The sequence below is a fragment of the Brachyhypopomus gauderio genome, chromosome 3, assembly GCF_052324685.1.
Source record: "Brachyhypopomus gauderio isolate BG-103 chromosome 3, BGAUD_0.2, whole genome shotgun sequence".
NCBI lineage: Eukaryota > Metazoa > Chordata > Actinopteri > Gymnotiformes > Hypopomidae > Brachyhypopomus > Brachyhypopomus gauderio.
The window spans coordinates 4186418-4208846 of NC_135213.1; the positions used below are offsets into that span (position 1 = coordinate 4186418).

General features: G+C 42.6%; 2 protein-coding genes across 2 annotated transcripts; both read left to right on the top strand.

The window, feature by feature from the left end:
* Window positions 1–6459: 6459 nt before the first annotated feature.
* LOC143509693 (chymotrypsin-C-like) lies at window positions 6460–10559 on the top strand. Its single transcript, XM_076998529.1, has 8 exons — window positions 6460–6531; window positions 6785–6873; window positions 7074–7171; window positions 7440–7568; window positions 7992–8128; window positions 8438–8583; window positions 10134–10286; window positions 10504–10559. Exons 1-8 carry the CDS (start codon window positions 6492–6494, stop codon window positions 10519–10521), a joined length of 810 nt encoding a protein of 269 aa, XP_076854644.1. The 5' UTR covers window positions 6460–6491; the 3' UTR covers window positions 10522–10559.
* A 3030-nt stretch (window positions 10560–13589) lies between these two features.
* Window positions 13590–16703, top strand: LOC143509694 (chymotrypsin-C-like). The gene is made up of 8 exons (XM_076998531.1): window positions 13590–13799; window positions 14067–14155; window positions 14341–14438; window positions 14615–14743; window positions 14997–15133; window positions 15304–15449; window positions 16042–16194; window positions 16666–16703. Exons 1-8 carry the CDS (start codon window positions 13760–13762, stop codon window positions 16681–16683), a joined length of 810 nt encoding a protein of 269 aa, XP_076854646.1. The 5' UTR covers window positions 13590–13759; the 3' UTR covers window positions 16684–16703.
* The last annotated feature ends 5726 nt before the right edge of the window (window positions 16704–22429 follow it).

Here is a 22429-nt window from a genome sequence, read left to right on the forward strand (position 1 = left end):
TTTGCCTGAGCTACTCTTTCGTCAACATGCCAGAACAGATGCTCAGTGTAATGACGTTGTGCATTCACACAGAGCTCATTTTAAATGCCATGTTTCCCCATTTACAATTTGTTGGTGTGTGAATTCATTTTTAACATAGGGCAATGCAATTCTGCAACAATGCAAAGTCTTATAATTTAATGGTTCATGATTCGTGATTTTAGAACCGCTTTCAACAAATTTAGACTTGCCGGGTCGGTTCTGTGGGTTCTCTGCAGGAGAAACAGGGGGTCTTGGGTTTGGGTCTGCTGGTTAAAGGCTGGTAGTATTGTGTTGTATTGCAGGGCTGTGAACCTAGATTTGAGTTTCCCGAGAAGAGCTGTGTCGACCATCGTTCTCGTTGCCACCGCACTTTAAAATGCAAAGCACCTGATGCTTTATGCCTCATGTTTGATTGACCTCTTGATTGACCTTGGAAGTTTCCAGAAGGAGTACCAAGAAACGTGGCTGTTTTGTGAAACGTCATGTGCTGGAAAGAGAGTTGGTGATTGGTTGGTGTCAGCTCAGAGATTCAGCCAAAGCTCAGCGCAAATAAATGAACCCAAGCTTCAGTCCCACGACTCACGATACAGCCAGGAATTGTGATGTTTCAGAGACGCAGCTTCTGGGACTCCCTCTCTGGGTTTGCCCACCATGACAGGGATGAACCGTCTCTGTTGTTGCCATTTGACAAAACACAAACAGAGGTGTAAGGGCTGTTGGAGCAGTTGTCTGCTGAAAAAAGCCCCAACCTTTAAGAAGTAATTAAAGTTTAATAGACGCTGTTTCATAACATGATGGGCAGATCAATAACACATGAGTAGCACTCATCAGCATCCATCAGACATGACTGCAAGGCTGTATGTAAATGATATCAGGCTGTAGGTACTAATGTTCTTCACATTACACCTGCAGCTCTCTGGGATTTTGATATAGACGGGAATTGCTGTTTTAATTAGCTGAATTAATCATTGTTGAACTGTTAATGACTCTTAATGACTGAAATCTTAATGTAAGGGAGCCAACTTAATACGCTCCCATAATGCAATTTAGTCCCAGAACGTCCATGCTTGCAGTTTTATTGTAAAACTGGGGCTAGTGCAGACAAAATGGAACATAACGCTCTCCCCATGCATGTACATGAAACCACCTGAAGAGGTCGCCAAAACACACAAGCTAGAATCCTCAGCTTCTCGTCACGCTGTGCATATTAAGGGTGACCTCGTTCTGCAGTTGTCTTGTCTGTACTGTCCTAGCGTGCAGAGCAGATGTACGTTGAAGCTCGACAGGCTTCTGAAGCGTCATGGGAAGTTCACCAAATCAAGCTGCCGCCTTTGGTGAGTTTGATGTCTAGGTACATTTAGACTTTATGAGATCATGATTCATAAAAATGATTCACATGATCATGAAAATGATTCATTAAAAAACAAAGCAAATAGAGACCTAAAATAATTTAGTAGTACAGGTGTGCAGTGTCCTCAGCAGACCAGAAGATACCAAATACACCAGAACACACCAAAAAACACCCAACACACCAGAAAACACCAAATACACCAGAACACACCAGAACACCCAACACACCAGAACACCCAGCAGACCAGAAGATACCAGAACACACCAGAACACCCAACACACCAGAACACCCAGCAGACCAGAACACACCAGAAAACACCCAACACACCAGAAAACACCAAATACACCAGAACACCCAACACACCAGAACACACCAAGTCCAGTTCTGGTAGGCTCGTAAAACTCAGTACCATCTCTGTTCTAACAGAGAATGCTTTAGCGGTCACATCAACTCTCTATTCCACTGTCCCTCAAACCTTGTGTTATACAGTAGGTAGACTCACAGGCGTGAGCTCACCTTCGCGTTCCTTCACTCTTTCTGGAGCATATTTGCTACACCTTTAAGGGAAGACATTTTTTGGCTAAGAAATTTTGTGAGCTGTAACAGGTCAGTTTTGAGGGTTCTGGGGGTTTTGATCTAAATGTGCTTTATGGATCCAGTGTCTGTCCTCAAACCTTCAGAATCCCATTTCAGAATCCCACTGCAAAATGGCAAACGCATTTCAAACGGTTTCAGGACCCTTATTTGCAGTAAGGGTTGTCTCAGAGATACGAGTATCCACTTTGCATCTAAGTTCCTTAACATTGAGTTATATATGGAGAAAAACCCTTCAAAGAAATGCTGACCAGAACAATTAGTAATTATCATATGCTAAGAGTGGGGAATTAACATTTTAAATCAAACTGTTGAAATCTAAATATGAAAGTCACTGCCTGAAATGTAAAACTATATCTAATAGTGTTTCAAAAGTCTTCTTTTATGTCGCACTTATCAAAGTCATAAAAAGGACTTTGAATGTAAAATATGCAAATGGCCAGTAAAGTGACTGTAACTAATCTATGTGATATTTGATCCATTAAGATATGTTGAGTACCATCTCCATATCAGAATCAGAATAAGGCATTACTGATCGAGTGTGTTTACTCATATGGGAGTTTGTTTGTGGGCTGCTGTGATTGAGACTGTCAGAGTCACATGGGCTCACAGCTTAATAAGAGCCGTGTCATTCCTGACCACGTCGCCATGGAAACCAGCAGCAGTCTCGCGTCATGGGGAGGAGTTGTTTACAATAACAGAGGAGTTACGTCATGGCTTATTACATGCTGATGAGATGCCCCCATACGTTTCTTATGGCCTGTGCATTCTCTACGCCTCTTTAATTATCACATAACTTATCAATGGGCTGGTTATTAGGTACAGAATATAACACAGACGGGTCTTCCAATTGAAAACTCTCAATGTTTACACTGTACAGTGTATAGCATGCGGTTGTTCAACTATAACCCTTCAATCTCAGTCAGAATTGGGTTCACCGGCCAAATATATTGGCACATATGAGAAATTTATCTTTGGTGACCAAAGTTTGCAGTACATGGTGGAATTTGCATTCACACAAATATCCATTCCAAGACATTCATATATACACATCTTTATATAGACATTCATATAAAATCTTATTTATATAGAAATGCATACTTATACATCTTTATATAGACATTAATACATACACATCTTTATAAAGACATTAATACATACACATCTTTATGAAGACATTAATACATACACATCTTTATGAAGACATTCATACATATACATCTTTATAAAGACATTCATACATACACATATTTATATAGACGTTTTGTAATTGTAATTGTAGGTCCCAGAGACTCCATGTCTGCCAGGGTTTAGGACGGTGGAGGTGAAGAACTCTTCCTAAAGTCAACGATCAACTCCACTGTTTTCTCCACGGTTTTTTCCACGGTCACTTAGTATAAGATTTTTCTCTCTGCTCCACAGGACAGGCTGATCAATTGCTTACTGGGACGCAGACAACACCAGCTTGGCTATGACTGATGACAGTATGTGATGTAGTGATGATGTAGTCATCTGCAAACTTCAGGGCTTTCCCCTGACAGGTGAGTGGAAGTTCACTGAGTAGAACACAAGCCTAGTTCAACATGTCTCATGTTGTCCTGTCTCACCTAGTTCAACATGTCTCATGTTGTCCTGTCTCACCTAGTTCAACATGTCTCATGTTGTCCTGTCTCACCTAGTTCAACATGTCTCATGTTATCCTGTCTCACCTAGTTCAACATGTCTCATGTTGTCCTGTCTCACCTAGTTCAACATGTCTCATGTTGTCCTGTCTCACCTAGTTCAACATGTCTCATGTTGTCCTGTCTCACCTAGTTCAACATGTCTCATGTTGTCCTGTCTCACCTAGTTCAACATGTCTCATGTTGTCCTGTCTCACCTAGTTCAACATGTCTCATGTGTATGTAATTGTCTGTACTATTTCTATCCTTTTATACTTTTGCATATCAGTATATATTTTAAATTTGAGAATGCACTAGAATGTAAGCAGTAACTTGTTTATTAACCTTACTCCTGTGAAAGTGCAAAGTGACATTAAAAACGATTTGATATGACTCGACAACCAACACGATATGTAAGCTCAGTCTTTCTACTCATGAAATAATAGCTGATTCACTGAGACCTCATGACCTTGTGAGTTTGGTCCAATCACAGTCACTCTAGTGTACGTGACGGGTCCAGACTTCTCATCCGCAGCTGTGTGAATTCCTGCCAGATCTGCTAGCCTTATATACAGTAATCCTGCTTTTTAACAGATGTGATGTCTCACAACTCTTGCCAGATATTGGGAAATATATTACATGTGCAATGAGATGAAACAGAATTCAAGATATGTTCTTTGAAAATATGGGAGGAGCCACTGTTCCCTTTTATTTTCCACCTTAAGTCTGGCCAGACCATAATATCATCCACCTCCTGCCAACTTACCGTGACCTAATAAACACAACAAAACTTGTCATAAATCCACTGCCTGTAGTGCAGTGATGCTGACCGCGGGGTCCTGGCCTGACCTGGGCTTCCTGCTCTCCATACACATGTTGTTCCTGCGTATCTACACCTACGAACATCTGGAGAAGTGACGTTCCTACCTGCCCCGGGGCAGAGTACACCCATCACTCCACAACAGGGCTCAGCTTATTCGAGCGCATTCTGGGGTTCCATCTGCCCTTGTACACCTGGAACCCAATGACCTCTAGTACCCTGAAGTCTACTTGTGGGCACAAGAGTGCCAGAGAGTCTACGAGGAGACACTCCACCAGCTGCAATGTGCCATCACAGCCTTCAAGAAGAAGGAACATCGGTGACAGGGAGAGACCACCATCTACCAGTCAGTGAGACAGTGAGACCACCATCTACCAGTCAGTGAGACAGTGAGACCACCATCTACCAGTCAGTGAGACAGTGAGACCACCATCTACCAGTCAGTGAGACAGTGAGACCACCATCTACCAATCAGTGAGACAGTGAGACCACCATCTACCAGTCAGTGAGACAGTGAGACCACCATCTACCAATCAGTGAGACAGTGAGCTGTGGGACTATTATAATTATGTAGATTTACTAGATTTTTTTATTTCTGTTTATTTATTGATCTGTCCTGCTACAGAATAACCACCCGTGCCTCACCCTAAGCATTCCAATGCACGAATGTCCTGTACGTAGATGCAAATGACAAATCAACTCAACTTGTGTGGGTGACCACAAAGGACGGGATCACAGGCCCCAGAGGAAAATTCATTTCCAGATATGTAAACTCCTTCCTTAAATCAAAGCACTGACACAGGACGATCCAGTAGAATAGGAGTTGACCCTCATTCCTTTCCACTGGTTGATTAGTCCTCCTTTTAATACATTACAGCCTCACCTTCTATTAAGTGCCTCTAAACAATTAATGTTAGTAGTATCTTGTTGATTTGGATCAGGGAATTTATGAGAAAATGGGCCCAGCAAGTTCATCCTTGTTCTGATTTTTGGGGTTCCTCAGGGCTGTCTGTTATGTCCTTTGCTGTTGTTCTGTGTATTGTAACGGCTGCGGTATTTTCCTGTTGAAATATGCAGATTAAAGTACCCTTCTTTCTTGTCAGCAAGATACAGACACAGATAGTTCTTGCTACTGTTAATACATCAGCAGTCTTGTCTCGAGGTTAACATTAACAAAATTCATTTTGGTACTGTATTACATTTTTTAAATTTAAATATAGGCCTACTGTAATTAGGGTATTTCAGGCAGACCTGGAGTTCGTCTTTAAGCTTTCTTAGAACACGTCTGTACAGTCCTGACCACAGGTTTGGCAAATGTGAGTTTGTGCTTGTACATTGGCAGGTCACGGTGGTCGCAGTGTGCCAAGGCTGCAGGTGTTGCTTTCCCTCGTCAGTATTCAGTTAGTTCTTGAATACCGTTTGCTCTATTATTGATTAAAAATATTGGTATTTTGGTCCTCTGCTCTGGTTTATTTGGCAAAAGAGTCTGCACTGCTCGGCTCTATCTTGGCTACGCAGGCCTGCAAGGGAATGTACAATCTAGGAAAGTTCTCATAGAGAAAAAAGTTACAAAAAAAAGTTTCAGCTTCCAGTTACAAAATATCAATCTAAGGAACAATCATTTTTAAAGGAATGATGTAAATTAACAACACAGAAGGACGTGACACCACAGTGAGTCCATGATCATACACAAAGGCTGGTGACTAGCATGACAAATCGCTAAGAATACATTTATAACATTTAGTGTTATATTGATGTACATGTGCTAACTCACAGCAGCTCTCTGTGTGTGTGTGTGTGTGTGTGTGTGTGTGTGTGTGTGTGTGTGTGTGTGTGTGTGTGTATTTGTGTGCATGAATCTGTGAATATATTCCTGGAAACCAGCTGCCCAGGAGCTGATAAGGTGTTTGACTCATAGGGGGTGGAAACTACTTAAATTTCTTTCATCCAATGGCTGATCAGTGATATAATTTTCCGATACCCTGGGTGTAGCCAAGAGAGATTTATAGTTCGACTTTTGTAACCAGGTGTCAAGCAAGTCAACATGTTGCCGTTCGTTTTGGTGTCAGTGATCATCGCTAGTGGTAAGAATCTCTTCATGTTCTCAGACATCAGCATCAGAAGAACTACAGCACAACACCTTGCTCTGTTACACTTTATAGTGCATTAGAACAGGATTTTTATTATGAAATAAGGGCTTTTATTATGAAATAAGGGCTTTTATTATGCTTTTACACCACAGTATTAAGTCTTGTCAGAGTTACCTCAAATTCCTATAGTCAGTTGTATATGGGTGGTCAGTGTGGTGATGTACGTCCCCTGCTGTGTGTCCTCCAGCGCTGGGGTGCGGGGTTCCCCCCATCGAGCCCCTCGCCACCCGCGTGGTCAACGGAGTGGACGCCCGCCCCCACAGCTGGCCCTGGCAGGTCGGTGCCCCCCCCCGCCCGCCCACCACTTCTGTCTCCTCCTGTCTCTGTTTCTCTCCATCATGCCTCTTTTCCTGTCTTTTCCTCCCTCGTTCTACCCGTCCTCTTGCCCTTCGTCTCTCTGACCCAGCGTATGTCCTGCCCACGCAGCCCAGCTGGTCCTTTTAATCGCGCTGACGTGTGTTTTGCCGCCCCCACAGATCTCTCTGCAGTACCTGCGTGATGCGGAGTGGAGACACACCTGCGGAGGATCCCTGATCGCCACCAACTGGGTGATGACGGCCGCCCACTGCATCAAGTACGTGGTGGTTTTTTCTCATGGACGTGTTATGTGCTCAACGCAGGTCAAGTTCAGCTCTGACGCTCTGGTCATCCTGAAACTTTTATACTGATGCATCGATATATTGATGTAACAATAATAACAATGATATTAATAATTAGATAGAAAAAATATATTCATGCAGTGCCTTTCAGGGATTCAAGGATGGTAATATGGTCAGCAAACCGGGTCTTGCATTTCCATATGTGCAGAGGTTGCATGTGCTCACCACACTTCCTGTATACAGTAACAAGCAGACCTACCGCGTGTACGTGGGGAAGTACAACCTGGTGGAGGAGGAACCCGGCTCCATGGCCCTCTCTCCTGAGAAGATCATCGTGCATGAGAAGTTCAACCCCATCTTTGCCGCCTTTGGGTGAGAAAGATACCTCAGCCATGAATAAACTGCAAGTTACGGAAAACCTTCTGAAAATGACCTCAAATGTCATGATAGCAGCCCTCTGTAAAAATGTCTTATGCAGTACATAGAGTTCATGTAGTTACCCACAATGCTCTGGTACGTGTGTTGTTCTTCCTTTGTACCAGTTCCACCATTTTACCACTCTTCCTTTATCTACGGCTCAAGTGTAAGGACAAATAACACAGTTAGTTGAACAACTGGTCAGTCAGTCTTTGTTCTGTGTTTGTTCTGCTCTTTATTGGGGTTCTTGAGCAGTTCTAGGAACGTGAGAGGGCAGAGTGTCGGCATCTTACACATAATGCAAACATTCTGTTTATGTAAACAAAACATGACAACACAAAGCATTTCCTGCTCATGTCTCCGTGCCGATGTGGTTAGGAATGACGTCGCTCTGATTAAGCTGTCGGAGCATGTGACTCTGAGCGAGACGGTTCAGCTCGCCTGTTTGCCCCCTGCTGACTCCGTCCTCCCCAACGACTACCCCTGTTACATCACCGGCTGGGGCAGGATCTCCAGTAAGTCTGTGTGTGTGTGCATGTATGTAAGAATGTATGATTATATGCTTTGATCAGAAAAAAATGTGACTGTAAAAGTGTTTTCATGTGTGTGTGTGTGTGTGTGTGTGTGTGTGTGTGTGTGTGTGTGTGTGTGTGTGTGTGTGTGTGTGTGTGTGTGTGTGTGTAAAATTACAGCTTGTTGCACACATTAAGTCTACTCTATCACCACATCTGTTGACGTAACAGTGCGTACTGTAGTGTTTCAGCAGTATCCCCTCATTCAGAGGTCGTGTCTATAAAGGTCTATAAAGCTGTGGTGTCTTCCAGCCGGGGGCCCCATTGCTGACAAGCTCCAGCAGGCCCTCATGCCTGTGGTGGACCACGCCACCTGCACCCAGTCCGACTGGTGGGGTCCCGCTCTGAGGCCCATCCTTGTGTGTGCGGGTGGAGATGGCGTTGTGGGTGGATGTAACGTAAGTGACACTGCTCAGCCCTATGGGTCATTGCACACTGCTGTCTGTACTGATTAGCTTCATGGACACAGGGCCTATGTGTGTGTGTAGCTGCAATAGGCCCTTATGCTGCCATTGGTAGTGGAGTAATTGTGGACGCAATGTGAATTAAGATGAGATTTATATTGTGATTTTATGGATAAAGTATAACTTTTCCTTAGGGTATCTGCAGTGTTAATTAATAAATCCATATTAATTCTACATTACACCACCTCTGTTATAGTGTATAGAGTAATATGAAATAAGCATTTGTAACAAAGCATTGATCCATTAATGGATTAATACTTTGATCCCATCGTGTAAGTACAACATGTCAGTGCCTTGTAACATATTAGATATATTAATATAATATTATAATTAATGGTATAGTTCTGTGGTTACAGTGCTGTTGTAATGTATTCATTATTGTCACGCTACGGTCCCCGAACCCTTCGTTTTGGGGCGTGTGTTAACGTTGTCTGTGTCTACTCGTCTGCGTCAGTGTAGCTCCGTGGGTGCGGGTGCGTCTTGTCATTATCCGTCTCACCTGTGGCTCGTCTCGTCATCACGTGGGGTTGATGTGGTCTGTCTATTTAATGTGCGTTCGCGCAGTGTCTTGTGCTCGTCGTTGTCTAATGTCTACACGTTGCCGTGTCTGTTTAGGTTAAACGTGCGCTGTATTGCGCAATATTTGTATCACATTAAACGTGACGTCTGCTGAATTCGGAGGTTCTGTGTCTCATCCTTCGCTACGCTCCCGGCGTCACAATTATGTTAAAATAATATTATAATTACCGGTATGGTTGTGCAGTGATGGTGTAACGTTTTAGATATTATATGTTAATATAATATTCTAATTACCGGTATGGTTGTGCTGTAACAGTGATGGTGTAACGTGTCTGTCCTGCCGGGTGACTCTGGTTGTGCTATAGCAGTGGTGGTGTAACGTTTCTCTTCTGCAGGGTGACTCTCGTTGTGCTGTAACAGTGGTGGTGTAACATATCTGTCCTGCAGGGTGACTCGTTGTGCTGTAACAGTGGTGGTGTAACGTTTCTGTCCTGCAGGATGACTGTGGTTGTGTTGTAACAGTGGTGGTGTAATGTATCTGTCCTGCAGGGTGACTCTCGTTGTGCTATAACAGTGGTGGTGTAACATATCTGTCCTGCAGGGTGACTCTGGTTGTGTTGTAACAGTGGTGGTGTAACATATCTGTCCTGCAGGGTGACTGTGGTTGTGTTGTAACAGTGGTGGTGTAACATATCTGTCCTGCAGGGTGACTCTGGTTGTGTTGTAACAGTGGTGGTGTAACATATCTGTCCTGCAGGGTGACTCTTGTTGTGCTGTAACACTGGTGGTGTAACGTATCTGTCCTGCAGGGTGACTCTGGTTGTGTTGTAACAGTGGTGGTGTAATGTATCTGTCCTGCAGGGTGACTCTGGTTGTGTTGTAACAGTGGTGGTGTAACATATCTGTCCTGCAGGGTGACTCTCGTTGTGCTATAACAGTGGTGGTGTAACGTATCTGTCCTGCAGGGTGACTCCGGCGGCCCTCTGAACTGTAAGAACACCGAGGGCGTGTGGGAGGTCCACGGCATCACCAGCTTTGTCTCAGGCCTTGGCTGCAACTACGTGAAGAAGCCCACCGTCTTCACACGCGTGTCCGCCTTCAACGACTGGATCGACCAGGTGAGAACTGGATCAACAAATTTTACTTTGTATCTTAAGCAGTGTAGCAGATTCACAGCAGACTGTTTCAGATACTTTTGTGATTTTTAGATGATATTCTGATGTTATAAATATAGCTAGTAATGGCTTCTATAATGCTGCTATTAATATAATAATTATTTATATAATAACTATATATAATATAGTTAATAAAGTGTAATCTTTTTGTCATTTTCAGGTTATGATGGATAACTAAAGAAGAATTAATTCATCTTAATAAATGTTTCTATCAAATTCTGCCTCTCTCCCTTTTAATACACACACACTCACACACACACACACACACACACACACACACACACACACACACAAGCATAATCAGCTTTAATTATTTAGCTAGCCCTAAATAAATTTATTAAAAAGCTAACAAACATGCAGTCTATGTAGCTCTCCTATCTGATCTGTTACATCTCTTATAAAACAATGTTTGTCCAAATTTTCAAATGATAACATCACTGAACCATTGATGATATTTGGGTTCAGTTACGACTGGATCACTGAATCATCACCTACGTGATATTTGGGTTCAGTTACGACTGGATCACTGAATCATCACCTACGTGATATATGGATTCAGTTATGACTGGCTGATGAAGCACAATATGCATGATATACCACTGACAGAGAACCTGTCACAGTTCAGAGTTCAGAGCTGAATTGATGTGGATCTGTACTAACACCAGCCAGAATTACATCTCAGAGAATCACACAGCTGTCAGTGACTCTTAGGAACACCACAGTCCTGACCTTAATCCTGACCTTAATCCTAACCTTAATCCTGACCTTAATCCCAACTATAATCTTGGTGAGACAAAGTCAGAGATAAGTTGAGTTAAGAGAGTTAAGTTGCCAATATTTGCCAATTGTGATTTATACCCCAATTGGAATTTGTCCTCCGCATTTACCCAATTGTGCAGTGAGAACACACACACACACACACACACACACACACACACACACACACACACACACACACACACACACACACACACACACACACACACACTAGTGATCAATAGGGGGCTGTGGTACACATGTTGTCAGAGTGGTGGGGCAGCCCTAGCCCCGGTGCGTGGTGGGCAGTTGGGGTTAAGAGCCTTGCTCAAGGCACATCAGTCATGGTCTAGATGGGAATGAATCCCACAACCCTCTGGTCACAAGCCCAGTTCCCTACCAGAGCATGACTATAGTTAAGTACTTTAACTATAGGCTCAGTTTTTAAGTTTAAGCTCTGAGAAAATACTTGCAAAGTATCTGCCCTGTCTTTTCTCCCTGTAAGGACATGGGACCGTGTGAATCTTTTGATTCTATTTTTGGATACAGAGAACAATAATGTTGCCAGTAGAAAATTTGAACCTTTCTTTGATAATGGGCATACTCTATCCTGGTAAAGAGAATAAAACACACACACACACACACACACACACACACACACACACACACACACACATTACTAACTGGATCATCCCATCCTATTTATTGCCATGTCAGTCTGAATTTGTTGATGACTGTAAATACTAATTATGCAAGCAGTCAGTCAGTACTGATGCAACAGGTGTTACATCACAAAAATATCTCATCCCCCTCGATGATCAGGTCTGATGAGCTGGTTTGAAGGCCTCATTTTAATGTGCCATAGTTTAATTGGGACATTTCTGAATGTCCCCAGACTGTAGATTTGGAAACAGAAAGGAATGACGTCCAGAGACCTTGTTTTTGCTCAGGCTGTCACAAGTGAAACCACCCAAGAACTAACTAATGTAATATGGCATTAACTCGGTCCGCTGAACAAAAGTGCTTCTAGATCATTAAAAGCCAACAGCCAGAAAATAGCTCTTTAGGTATTTTCAAATCAAAGTTTATTTGACACATACACCAGGGCTCTCAAGTCTCACGCATTGAGCGTGTGACACACGCATTAACGTTCGCCACCCCCGTCAACAACTGTCACACTCTGACATGAATCCAAAACTTGAGAGCCCTGGTGTATGTGAAAATTAAAACAAGATTAAACTACAGGTGAACATGCCCAAAACAGCTGCCTAGAATAACACACCGATAAGAAATATAAACAGCTTATCAACCACTTTTCTTGTGCACACATTCAGCCACAGACCATCAGACATCCATTGAAATGTATTAAATACAATTTAGAAATACTTATTCAAAAACTGTAGCCAAACAAGTGGAGGTGTGAGACACATCATTTATGCGAATGGAGACAAAGCAGCACCAGTATTGACAACTTAGCCACTTTGTCGCTATATTTAGTGAGTATTCAGACTTCTCTGGCTACTCCTTTAAAGGGGTCATTTAGCAACTTTAACCTTTAAGACAGCCAATAGTTACTTTCCTTAGTGAGGAGTTGGCAACATGTAGTCATCTAGGTTAGCTATTTTGAGAATGTGTTGCATATGAAGTTCTTTATAGCTAGCTTCATGTAACTAGCCAGCTAATTAGCTAACTAGCTACATGGCTAATGCAGAAATCCCTTCGTAGTGACACTTTCTTGCTCTATAGTTCTTTCCAAAAATTAAGAGAAAAGGTGATATAACACACTTCTTTAAAAAAATAAAATAAAATAAAGACACTCATGCAGAAAGTCAGTTAGAGCCAGATAATTCAGTTAGGGCGGACTGGTACAATATCCACACCTAGCTTGAATATTCAAAAACTTTTTGATTTGCATGCAGACACTTCAGTCCTCCCCAAAACTCAGAGCCAGTATCTGACTCAGGAGCTGGATTCTGCAATTGTAACAAGGCGACTTACAAAGAGGGAGGATTTACAAGTAAGAGCGGCATAAACAATCAAGAAGACTGTTTGCTTGAATAATAATAGGCTATTGATAATTGATGCATTATTATATTTGATAGTTGATAATATTAACCAAATAAACACAAAATTAAAAGCACTGAATGTTGATCATGTATTAATCTTGTTATAACAGAAAAGTGTATAAATAAAATGTTATTGTGTTTACTTTTGCTTCTTAATGCCGGCACCATAAGGGAAGGAGAGGAATCCAGCCCTCTAACAGACCTACTGCCACCTTACATTTTCTGCTTATTATATTCTAAAGTTTGATTTCATCATTACAATCAAATACTAATGACAAAACTCTCAAACTATAATTACATACGTATTTCAAATTAATGTAATTCAAATACTGCATACCTATATATAAAGAAATGTGTGTGTGTGAGTGTGTGTTTGTGAAGGCCATGAGAATAAGTTCCTGGAAACCAGCTGCCCAGGTGCAGATAAGGCATTTGAATCACAAGGGGTGGTTGCTACTTTAATTTCCTTCATCCAATGGATGATCTATGATTTCATTTTTTTGATTCACTGGGTGTGACCATGGTCAGTGACGTTTTGGGACGGAGAGATTTATACTTCGGCTTTGCACGCGGTGTCATTTCAATCAAGTCAATATGCTGCCGTTCGTTTTGGTGTCGGTGCTCATCGCCAGCGGTAAGACTTTCCAGCACCTTTATACATGTCTGTGGACGTTGTTCACACCACCAACGTGCTGCTTCGGTTCAGTACTACAGCACAACACCTTGCTCAGCTACACTTTAAAGTGCATTAGAATTTAGGGCTTTTATTATGAAATGAGGGCTTTTATTATGCTTTTACACCACAGTATTAAGTCTTGTCAGAGTTACCTCAAATTCCTATGGTCAGTTGTATATGGGAGGCCAGTGTGGTGATGTACGTCTCCTGCTGTGTGTCCTCCAGCCCTGGGGTGCGGGGTTCCCCCCATCGAGCCCCTCGCCACCCGCGTGGTCAACGGAGTGGACGCCCGCCCCCACAGCTGGCCCTGGCAGGTCGGTGCCCCCGTCCACCCCATCCCATCTCTTCTTTGCCCCCTCCCATCTCCGTTTTTCTCCATCTCTGCCTCTCAGCTCTTTCGTTCTACACCCTGTAGTCTTTCACTGTTGGCATAGAGTAGTGATTTAATACAGCTGTTTCTGATTGGCCCTGTATCAGTGTCTTTGACTCCGCCCCACAGATCTCTCTGCAGTACCTGCGTGACGCTGAGTGGAGACACACCTGTGGAGGATCCCTGATCGCCACCAACTGGGTGATGACGGCCGCCCACTGCATCGAGTACATGAACCCACTGTTTACCATCCTAACAAATAAGTTACACGCTGGCACCAAGCCAGGTTACACTCATTGTGGTTACACAGGTTACACTGACGGTGTTACTCTTATAATGGTAGATCGATATATTGGAAGTTTTAATATATTCACCGATGTTATGTCCATCCGACTTTTCCCAGTAAAACGCGCACCTACCGCGTGTACGTGGGGAAGTATAACCTGGTGGAGGAGGAACCCGGCTCCATGGCCCTCTCTCCTGAGAAGATCATCGTGCATGAGAAGTGGAACCCCATCTTTGTGGCCATGGGGTGAGAACCGAACTGCAAGCGCTGCAGTTCTGTGCTACACACCATACAAGTCCGTACGATACAGCCAACCTCTGTGAACGCTGCACACGACACTTGCAGTTAATATGGTTACTTAGACACTGTAAACTTACTACAACTACAATAATTGAAATAATGAGTTCTTGAATAATTACAAAGAAAAATGAAACACTGACCAGTTCGTCAGAGGACAATTCTGTTACTGTAAATCATGTCTCTGTGGTGATGTGGTTAGGAATGACGTTGCTCTGATTAAGCTGTCGGAGCATGTGACTCTGAGCGAGACGGTTCAGCTCGGCTGTTTGCCCCCTGCTGACTCCGTCCTCCCCAACGACTACCCCTGTTACATCACCGGCTGGGGCAGGATCTCCAGTAAGTCTGTGTGTTTTCCAATTGGCTAACCATGGATCGGCCTGTATTATTATACAAAGATGTAGACGTGTGTGTAGTTGTGTGTGTGGCTAATATCGTTAAGTGTGCCAAAGTTGAAGGTTTTATAGTGTGTATGATGTATTGCTGAGTGCAAACGTATCGTTTTCCAGCCGGGGGCCCCATTGCTGACAAGCTCCAGCAGGCCCTCATGCCTGTGGTGGACCACGCCACCTGCACCAAGTTTGACTGGTGGGGTCCCGCTCTGAGGCCCACCATGGTGTGTGCGGGCGGAGATGGCGTTGTGGGTGGATGTAACGTGAGTGACATTACTGCCTTATTATTGTTACTTAATATCACACTGTAATTAACGGTATGGCTCTATTGAAACAGTGCTGTTGTACCGTATTTGATAAATTCATATAATGTTAGAATTAATGTTTTGGTTCTGCTGTAACAGTCGTGGTGTAACGTTTTAGATATAATATGTTAATATAATATTCTAATTACCGGTATGGTTGTGTTGTAACAGTCGTGGTGTAACGTTTTAGATATAATATGTTAATATAATATTCTAATTACCGGTATGGTTGTGTTGTAACAGGAGTGGTGTAGCATTTTAGATATAATATGTTAATATAATATTCTAATTACCGGTATGGTTGTGCTGTAACACTGGTGGTGTAACGTATCTGTCCTGCAGGGTGACTCTGGTTGTGTTGTAACAGTGGTGGTGTAACATATCTGTCCTGCAGGGTGACTCTCGTTGTGCTATAGCAGTGGTGGTGTAACGTATCTGTCCTGCAGGGTGACTCTCATTGTGCTATAACAGTGGTGGTGTAATGTATCTGTCCTGTAGGGTGACTCTCGTTGTGCTATAACAGTGGTGGTGTAATGTATCTGTCCTGCAGGGTGACTCCGGCGGCCCTCTGAACTGTAAGAGCACCGAGGGCGTGTGGGAGGTCCACGGCATCGCCAGCTTTGTCTCAGGCCTTGGCTGCAACTACGTGAAGAAGCCCACCGTCTTCACACGTGTGTCCGCGTTTAACGACTGGATCGATGGGGTAACGCACCTACACTGTACAACCACACAGAGAATTCTAGAACATCACTAATCTACTTATAGAATATGACTATTCAAAAAAGAGTCCCAGAATGTCACCGGCGCATTACTTAACCATATTCACCACACCTAGTCTCATTCATGAATGCACACCATAAGATTCTTAAGAGATTTTGCCATATTTATATTAACTGTAGTGCTGTGTGTAGTGGTTTTTGTAAACAGTATCACTGATCCCTGAAGTGCAGTATTTGATAAAGGTTTGCTGCTATTTAATGAATGTATATTCAATTTTCTCATATAATGTTTCTATAGTAAAAATGGATAATAATAGTAATTAGTAATAGTAATAATTCTACTGGCATAGAATCTGACACACATGTATTCAAATGAAACTACTTTAGATTCAAAATACACATTTAAGTTTACTGAGTCTTTAAATATTTTTTTAAATTTTCTTTCTCTTTTTTAGGTTATGATGGATAACTAACATGTTTTCAAGGATCAAGGATTAAATAATTTCAATAAATGTTTCATCAAAATAGCTGTGCCAAGTTTCTCTCTTTCTCCCACTCTTTCTCTTCTTTCACACACACACACACACACACACACACACACACACACACACACACACACACACACACACACACACACACAGAACATGCATTGTGAACATCTAATTGCGATATCTAATCCTAATTTCAACCTTCCACCCAATCTATAATGATAGGTCTGAACTCTAATCTCAACTCTAAACTTCACCATCCTGCACGGGGAAATGGTAAAGCTCTCTCACATCTGTCTGCCCACGTATCTCAACTAGTTAATCACCTCAGACTCATAAATGGGTTCATCTAAACTAAATAAAACATCCAGCGATCTCAAATGGATTAAGATTAAAAAGCCAACACAGATGGCAATGAGGTCATTTGGTGCCATCTTCAAATGTTACATCCAGTCTTGGATGTTCGGGAGCTATTCTAGGTCTTTGGGTTGTAAGAACAATGTCTGAATTTGCACCAGCAACATTTTGACCACCCCCACCCCCAACACACACACACACACCACACCACACAAAAACATCATATTCATAACCTTGTCAGTCTGAATCAATTGACAATTGTAAATATAGATCACGCAAACTGTCAGTCTTTACTGACAGCCACAGTACTTATGCAACTGACATTGCATCATTGCTGTTGATAAAAAACCCTATTACTGTTTCAACTGAACAACTTTCAGGAACTGTTTCAACTGGACATTTACCTCAGATCCCCAGAGAAACGTATACGGATTTAAGTTCCCTCATTGTCTCGTTCCACAACAGGGTCATTCATATTCTACAGACAAACCGGTACATGATGCGAACAGTTCCTCTAAACACAGGTGTTTATATGGTGTTGGTTTCTCCTGGAGGGTGTGGCGGTGTTTCCTGTTACACCGTTTCTAAATTGTTCAGTATCATGCACGTTCCTCTCATCCACGGGTCAGCCACAGCAATGTGGCCCAAAGCAGAGCTGGAGACACTGGACCCGAGATAGGACACCAGCCTCCTGCCTCTGATGTACTAAAATGGGACCACTGCTGTGAATTCTGGCAGAGGAAATCAATCTCGAGCCCTGTTGGGTGTTTGTTATTTTCTTTTTGGCCTTGCACAATGATCCCTCAAAGTTGTGAATACCAGTGTTGAGGCTTCGTTGTGAAATGTTGTAATGATCCCTCAAAGTGGTTAAAGCATTGTAAAAGTCCAATGTTACAATGATCCTTCGGATGTGATTGAAATTATTTCTCTGTACCGTTGTGTTAAAATAAATAAAACCTTGTCGACCAAAAAATATATACGTTTGGTTTGGATCTGCAGGGGTTTTTTTTATCATGCGTCTTGGGGTTAGTTTTAAACAACTAAGAATAAACTGCAATTAAAACTTCACTGCAATTGGGAAACAAGTATATTTCCGAGAGGAGTTCATAAATCAATAGACCTAGTTGTTAGGGGTCGCTATAGTTTAACAAAATGGTGTTCAGCGCACTATTACGATGATTATATAAATTATAAATTGCAGACGTTACTGATGCATGGTGAAAACCCCTGTCTCGCACACATCAGTGAACTCTCGTTCTTTGGTCTTCTCGGGGATTGCTGCATTTGTAATGTGGGACTCTTGGCGTCACTGTATTGTGTGCAGCAGTGGAACGCGGGAGCGCCGCCGCATTGTCTGGGCGCCCTCGCGCACGCGCTCGCGCACGCACTCGCGCTCGCGCACAAGCAGTTTGAAAAGAGCGCTTTGTTTTCGTCCAGGGTAGTTTAACTACAGCCACGCCCCCTGGTTCTGGAGAAACGGGAGCTGACTTTGGACCGCAGCGACGCTGTTTTACGCAAAACGTGGTTTATCCATCGATAAACAAACATGACGCAAGCGAAGGGGAGCAGGCGTCGTTCGGGACCTAACGGGTCCAGACCCAGTCGGACCACTCGAACTACACTGTAGTGGCGGTGGGACTCTCGGGACAGACTACCGTATGTTTAAATACCGGGGATTTACATATTGATCTCGGAATGATTCATGATTTTAGGAAAACTGGCGGAATTCTGTTTCTGTTGGATAAGGACCGAGAGAAGTTGGTGAACATTTCAAATTGAAACGGGTCAGTTGCAATACTTTTTTACTTTTATGGGGATTTCAAAACATTTCCATAAATCGTATTACATTGTGATCTTTAACGGCAGGTTATTATAAGCAATAATTTAAAAATAGTTTGAGAAAAAAATCTTTATAGTTTTTGTGAAAATCTTTAAACGTTGTGCGTGCGTGCGTGCATGTGTGTGTGTGTGTGTGTGTGTGTGTGTGTGTGTGTGTGTGTGTGTGTGTGCCGGAGTGGGCCCCCGTTTTCAGCCCGGGAGTTTCATTACTAAATTCGGCCCAAAATTATTTTTCCCTCCCAATCTAGAGATTGACATGCGCCAGCTCACCGGGAATCCTCCCGAATCTCCCGATTACCCACTCCGGCTGTGTGTGTGTGTGTGTGTGTGTGTGTGTGTGTGTGTGTGTGTGTGTGTGCGTGCGTGCGTGTGTGTGTGTGTGTGTGTGTGTGTGTGTGTGTGTGTGTGTGAGAGAGAGAGAGATCGAGACGAAGGATATGGAATGTCTAAAACTTCACTCTATCTGCGCGGTGTCCCCATAAAGACTTCGTTGCTGTCTGTGCGAGACATTTTTAAGCAATAATGAATTTCAGATCCATATCGGTAGTTCAGACAAGCGCACTCCAGTTATCTACATTCGGAACAGTACGCTGTTGTTTTACAGACAGCTGTGTCTGTGTCTGCCTGTTTAGTATTCAACACCACAGTCCTGGCAGTGGCACACACACACACACACACACACACACACACACACACACACACACACACACACACACACACACACACACACACACACACACACCACAATATGGGACAGAAACAAACGTCTTATTGTTCAAGTCAACAACGAAAAAATTTGTTCTCACAGGAGTCATCAATAAAACATTCCAATTAAATCATTAACTTTTTTGAAACCATTAACTTTTGGTTTCAAAAGTTTGAACAATGATTTTGGGTATGACTGCATTTCCATTTCACATAAAACTCTTAAAAGAATACTACAAACGCATGTACCACCAACAACACATACGTTTACAAGATTAAATTTTACGTTTGTAACATTTTGCAGTGTTGCAAACCGCAACATCACATCTTCTAGTTTCCAAGGTCACAGTATTTGGTCCAAACTCTCCCACGTTGTAACACATAACTCCTCCGAGTTGTTTTCTATCAAACGATAAGGTATTGATCCGGCAGCGAGCATTTCAGCTACACTGGTCTCGTTCGTGCACATGAATAGAGAGTTTGTATTTTGTAAAGCAAAGCAATAAATGGGATCAATACTGCGCGTGCACTGTACCTGCAGCAGGAATGTGGCGCGTGCGGTTGCGTGTTCAGTGTACAATTGCAAAGGTGCAATAGTCCTTATTCTGTTCCTTGAAATGATCGCTTACACTTTATGCCGTAACGACAACCGCTTACAAATAACTGAGTACTCCACAGAGGTTGAATTTTTATAACGCATATAAAATCCACTTTGTTTAGCTGTGTTGTGCTGTGTGAAGTTACTATTGAACAGTATAGAGACCTGGCGAGCACTTTGTACCACCGATCTGCGACGAACGCGCCTCTCTTTGGGCTCTCCGTTTTTGCGGCAGCATATGAGAAGTGAAAGCATGTCGGCTGCAAGTGTTTGTTCATGGAAGATGTTGGAGAATCTGAGGTGCTCTGTTGGATCGCATCCTTCACTTTCATCTCCTCGGTTCTTCTGTGTTTTATCTGGCTGCTTCGAGCACGTTTGAGAGGCTGCGTGTGTTCTTCCATATCCTCAGGCACGCTTGAAGGTGGTTCTCTCTCTCTCTCTCTCTCTCTCTCTCTAACCCCAGGGACCGAATTCCCTTATTCCCGTTCTCCTCTCAAACTTGCCACAAGCAATGAAACCTTCTGAAAACACTCCTCTAGAAGAACACTCCTCTAGAAGAACACTCCTCTAGAAGAACACTCGTCTAGAAGAACACTCGTCTAGAAGAACACTCCTCTAGAAGAACACTCCTCTAGAAGAAGAACACTCCTCTAGAAGAACACTCGTCTAGAAGAACACTCGTCTAGAAGAACACTCCTCTAGAAGAACACTCCTCTAGAAGAAGAACACTCCTCTAGAAGAAGAACACTCCTCTAGAAGAAGAACACTCCTCTAGAAGAACACTCCTCTAGAAGAAGAACACTCCTCTAGAAGAACACTCCTCTAGAAGAAGTCTTATGATGACTTTGCTGAAATGTAACTAATATCAAACGTTGACTCACCTCAGAGACACCCTATTAACCTTTAACCCACCATGGAAGAATTGATGAAAATGAAATGTTTTCTTCAAACCAATGTATTTTATTTTACTGAAGAATTCTAAAATTAATTTCGCTTTTGTACATGTTCAAGACAGCACCTTCCCTGGCTGTATGGTTTATGATAAATAGGGGAGACCGGGTATGGTTGTAACACTTTTTGCTTCAGCACCTGTAACTCACTGAATTTTTGAGCTAGACTTCTCAAACTTTTATACAAAGTACACACGTTTACTACAAATGGCACCAATTCAAAACTCAATTCACATATCACAGCCCTCGTGAGTTGATGTCAAATACATGGTGTTCACTTGTTACAAGTGATGGCCCGGTGGTTAGGGAACTGGTCTTGTGACCGGAGGGTCGTGGGTTCCATTCCCAGACCTGAGGCCATGACTGAGGTGCCCCTGAGCAAGGCTCTTAACCCTCAATTGCTCACTTGTATAAAAATGAGATAAAATGTAAGTCGCTCTGGATAAGGGCGTCTGCCAAATGCCATCAAATTTTACAACCTACCCCTACTACCCCTACTGGGGTAGGTTGTAACACATGCTGGGTTAAGTTGTAACAACAATTAACAAAAGAAGCAAAAACAGAGGCTGCAAAATGCTTCAAAATATTTCTTTTTTTTCATAAAATAACAATCCAGAACAATGTATGTCTTTCTGTGACTGACCATAACTCATATCCACCTTCTGTTTTACTCAGAAGTGTGTGTGTGTGTGTGTGGGTGTGTAAATTAGTGTACTAGAACAAACTTATTTAACAATATGTATGCTTAATGAACACTAATACAATGTACCTACGTGTAAAGAACGTGTAGGTCAAATAATAAACAACGTCAATGTGTGTGTGCGTGTGTGTGTGTGTGTGTGTTACATGGCATGTGCCATGTGCCTTCACAACTGATCTGACTGACTTGTCCTTCTTTGTGACCTCATCAGATGTGTGTGTGTGTGTGTGTGTGTGTGTGTGTGTGTGTGTGTGTGTGTGTGTGTGTGTGTGTGTGTGGGTGTGTAAATTAGTGTACTAGAACAAACTTATTTAACAATATGTATGCTTAATGAACACTAATACAATGTACCTACGTGTAAAGAACGTGTAGGTCAAATAATAAACAACGTCAATGTGTGTGTGTGTGTGTGTGTGTTACATGGCATGTGCCATGTGCCTTCACAACTGATCTGACTGACTTGTCCTTCTTTGTGACCTCATCAGATGCTTCTTTTAAAAACATTTGCAGGCATACCTCTGTCAGTCTTAAAATTATTAAAAATCAGGAAAGTTTTCTTAGTTGTATGTAAGGTGATGGTTG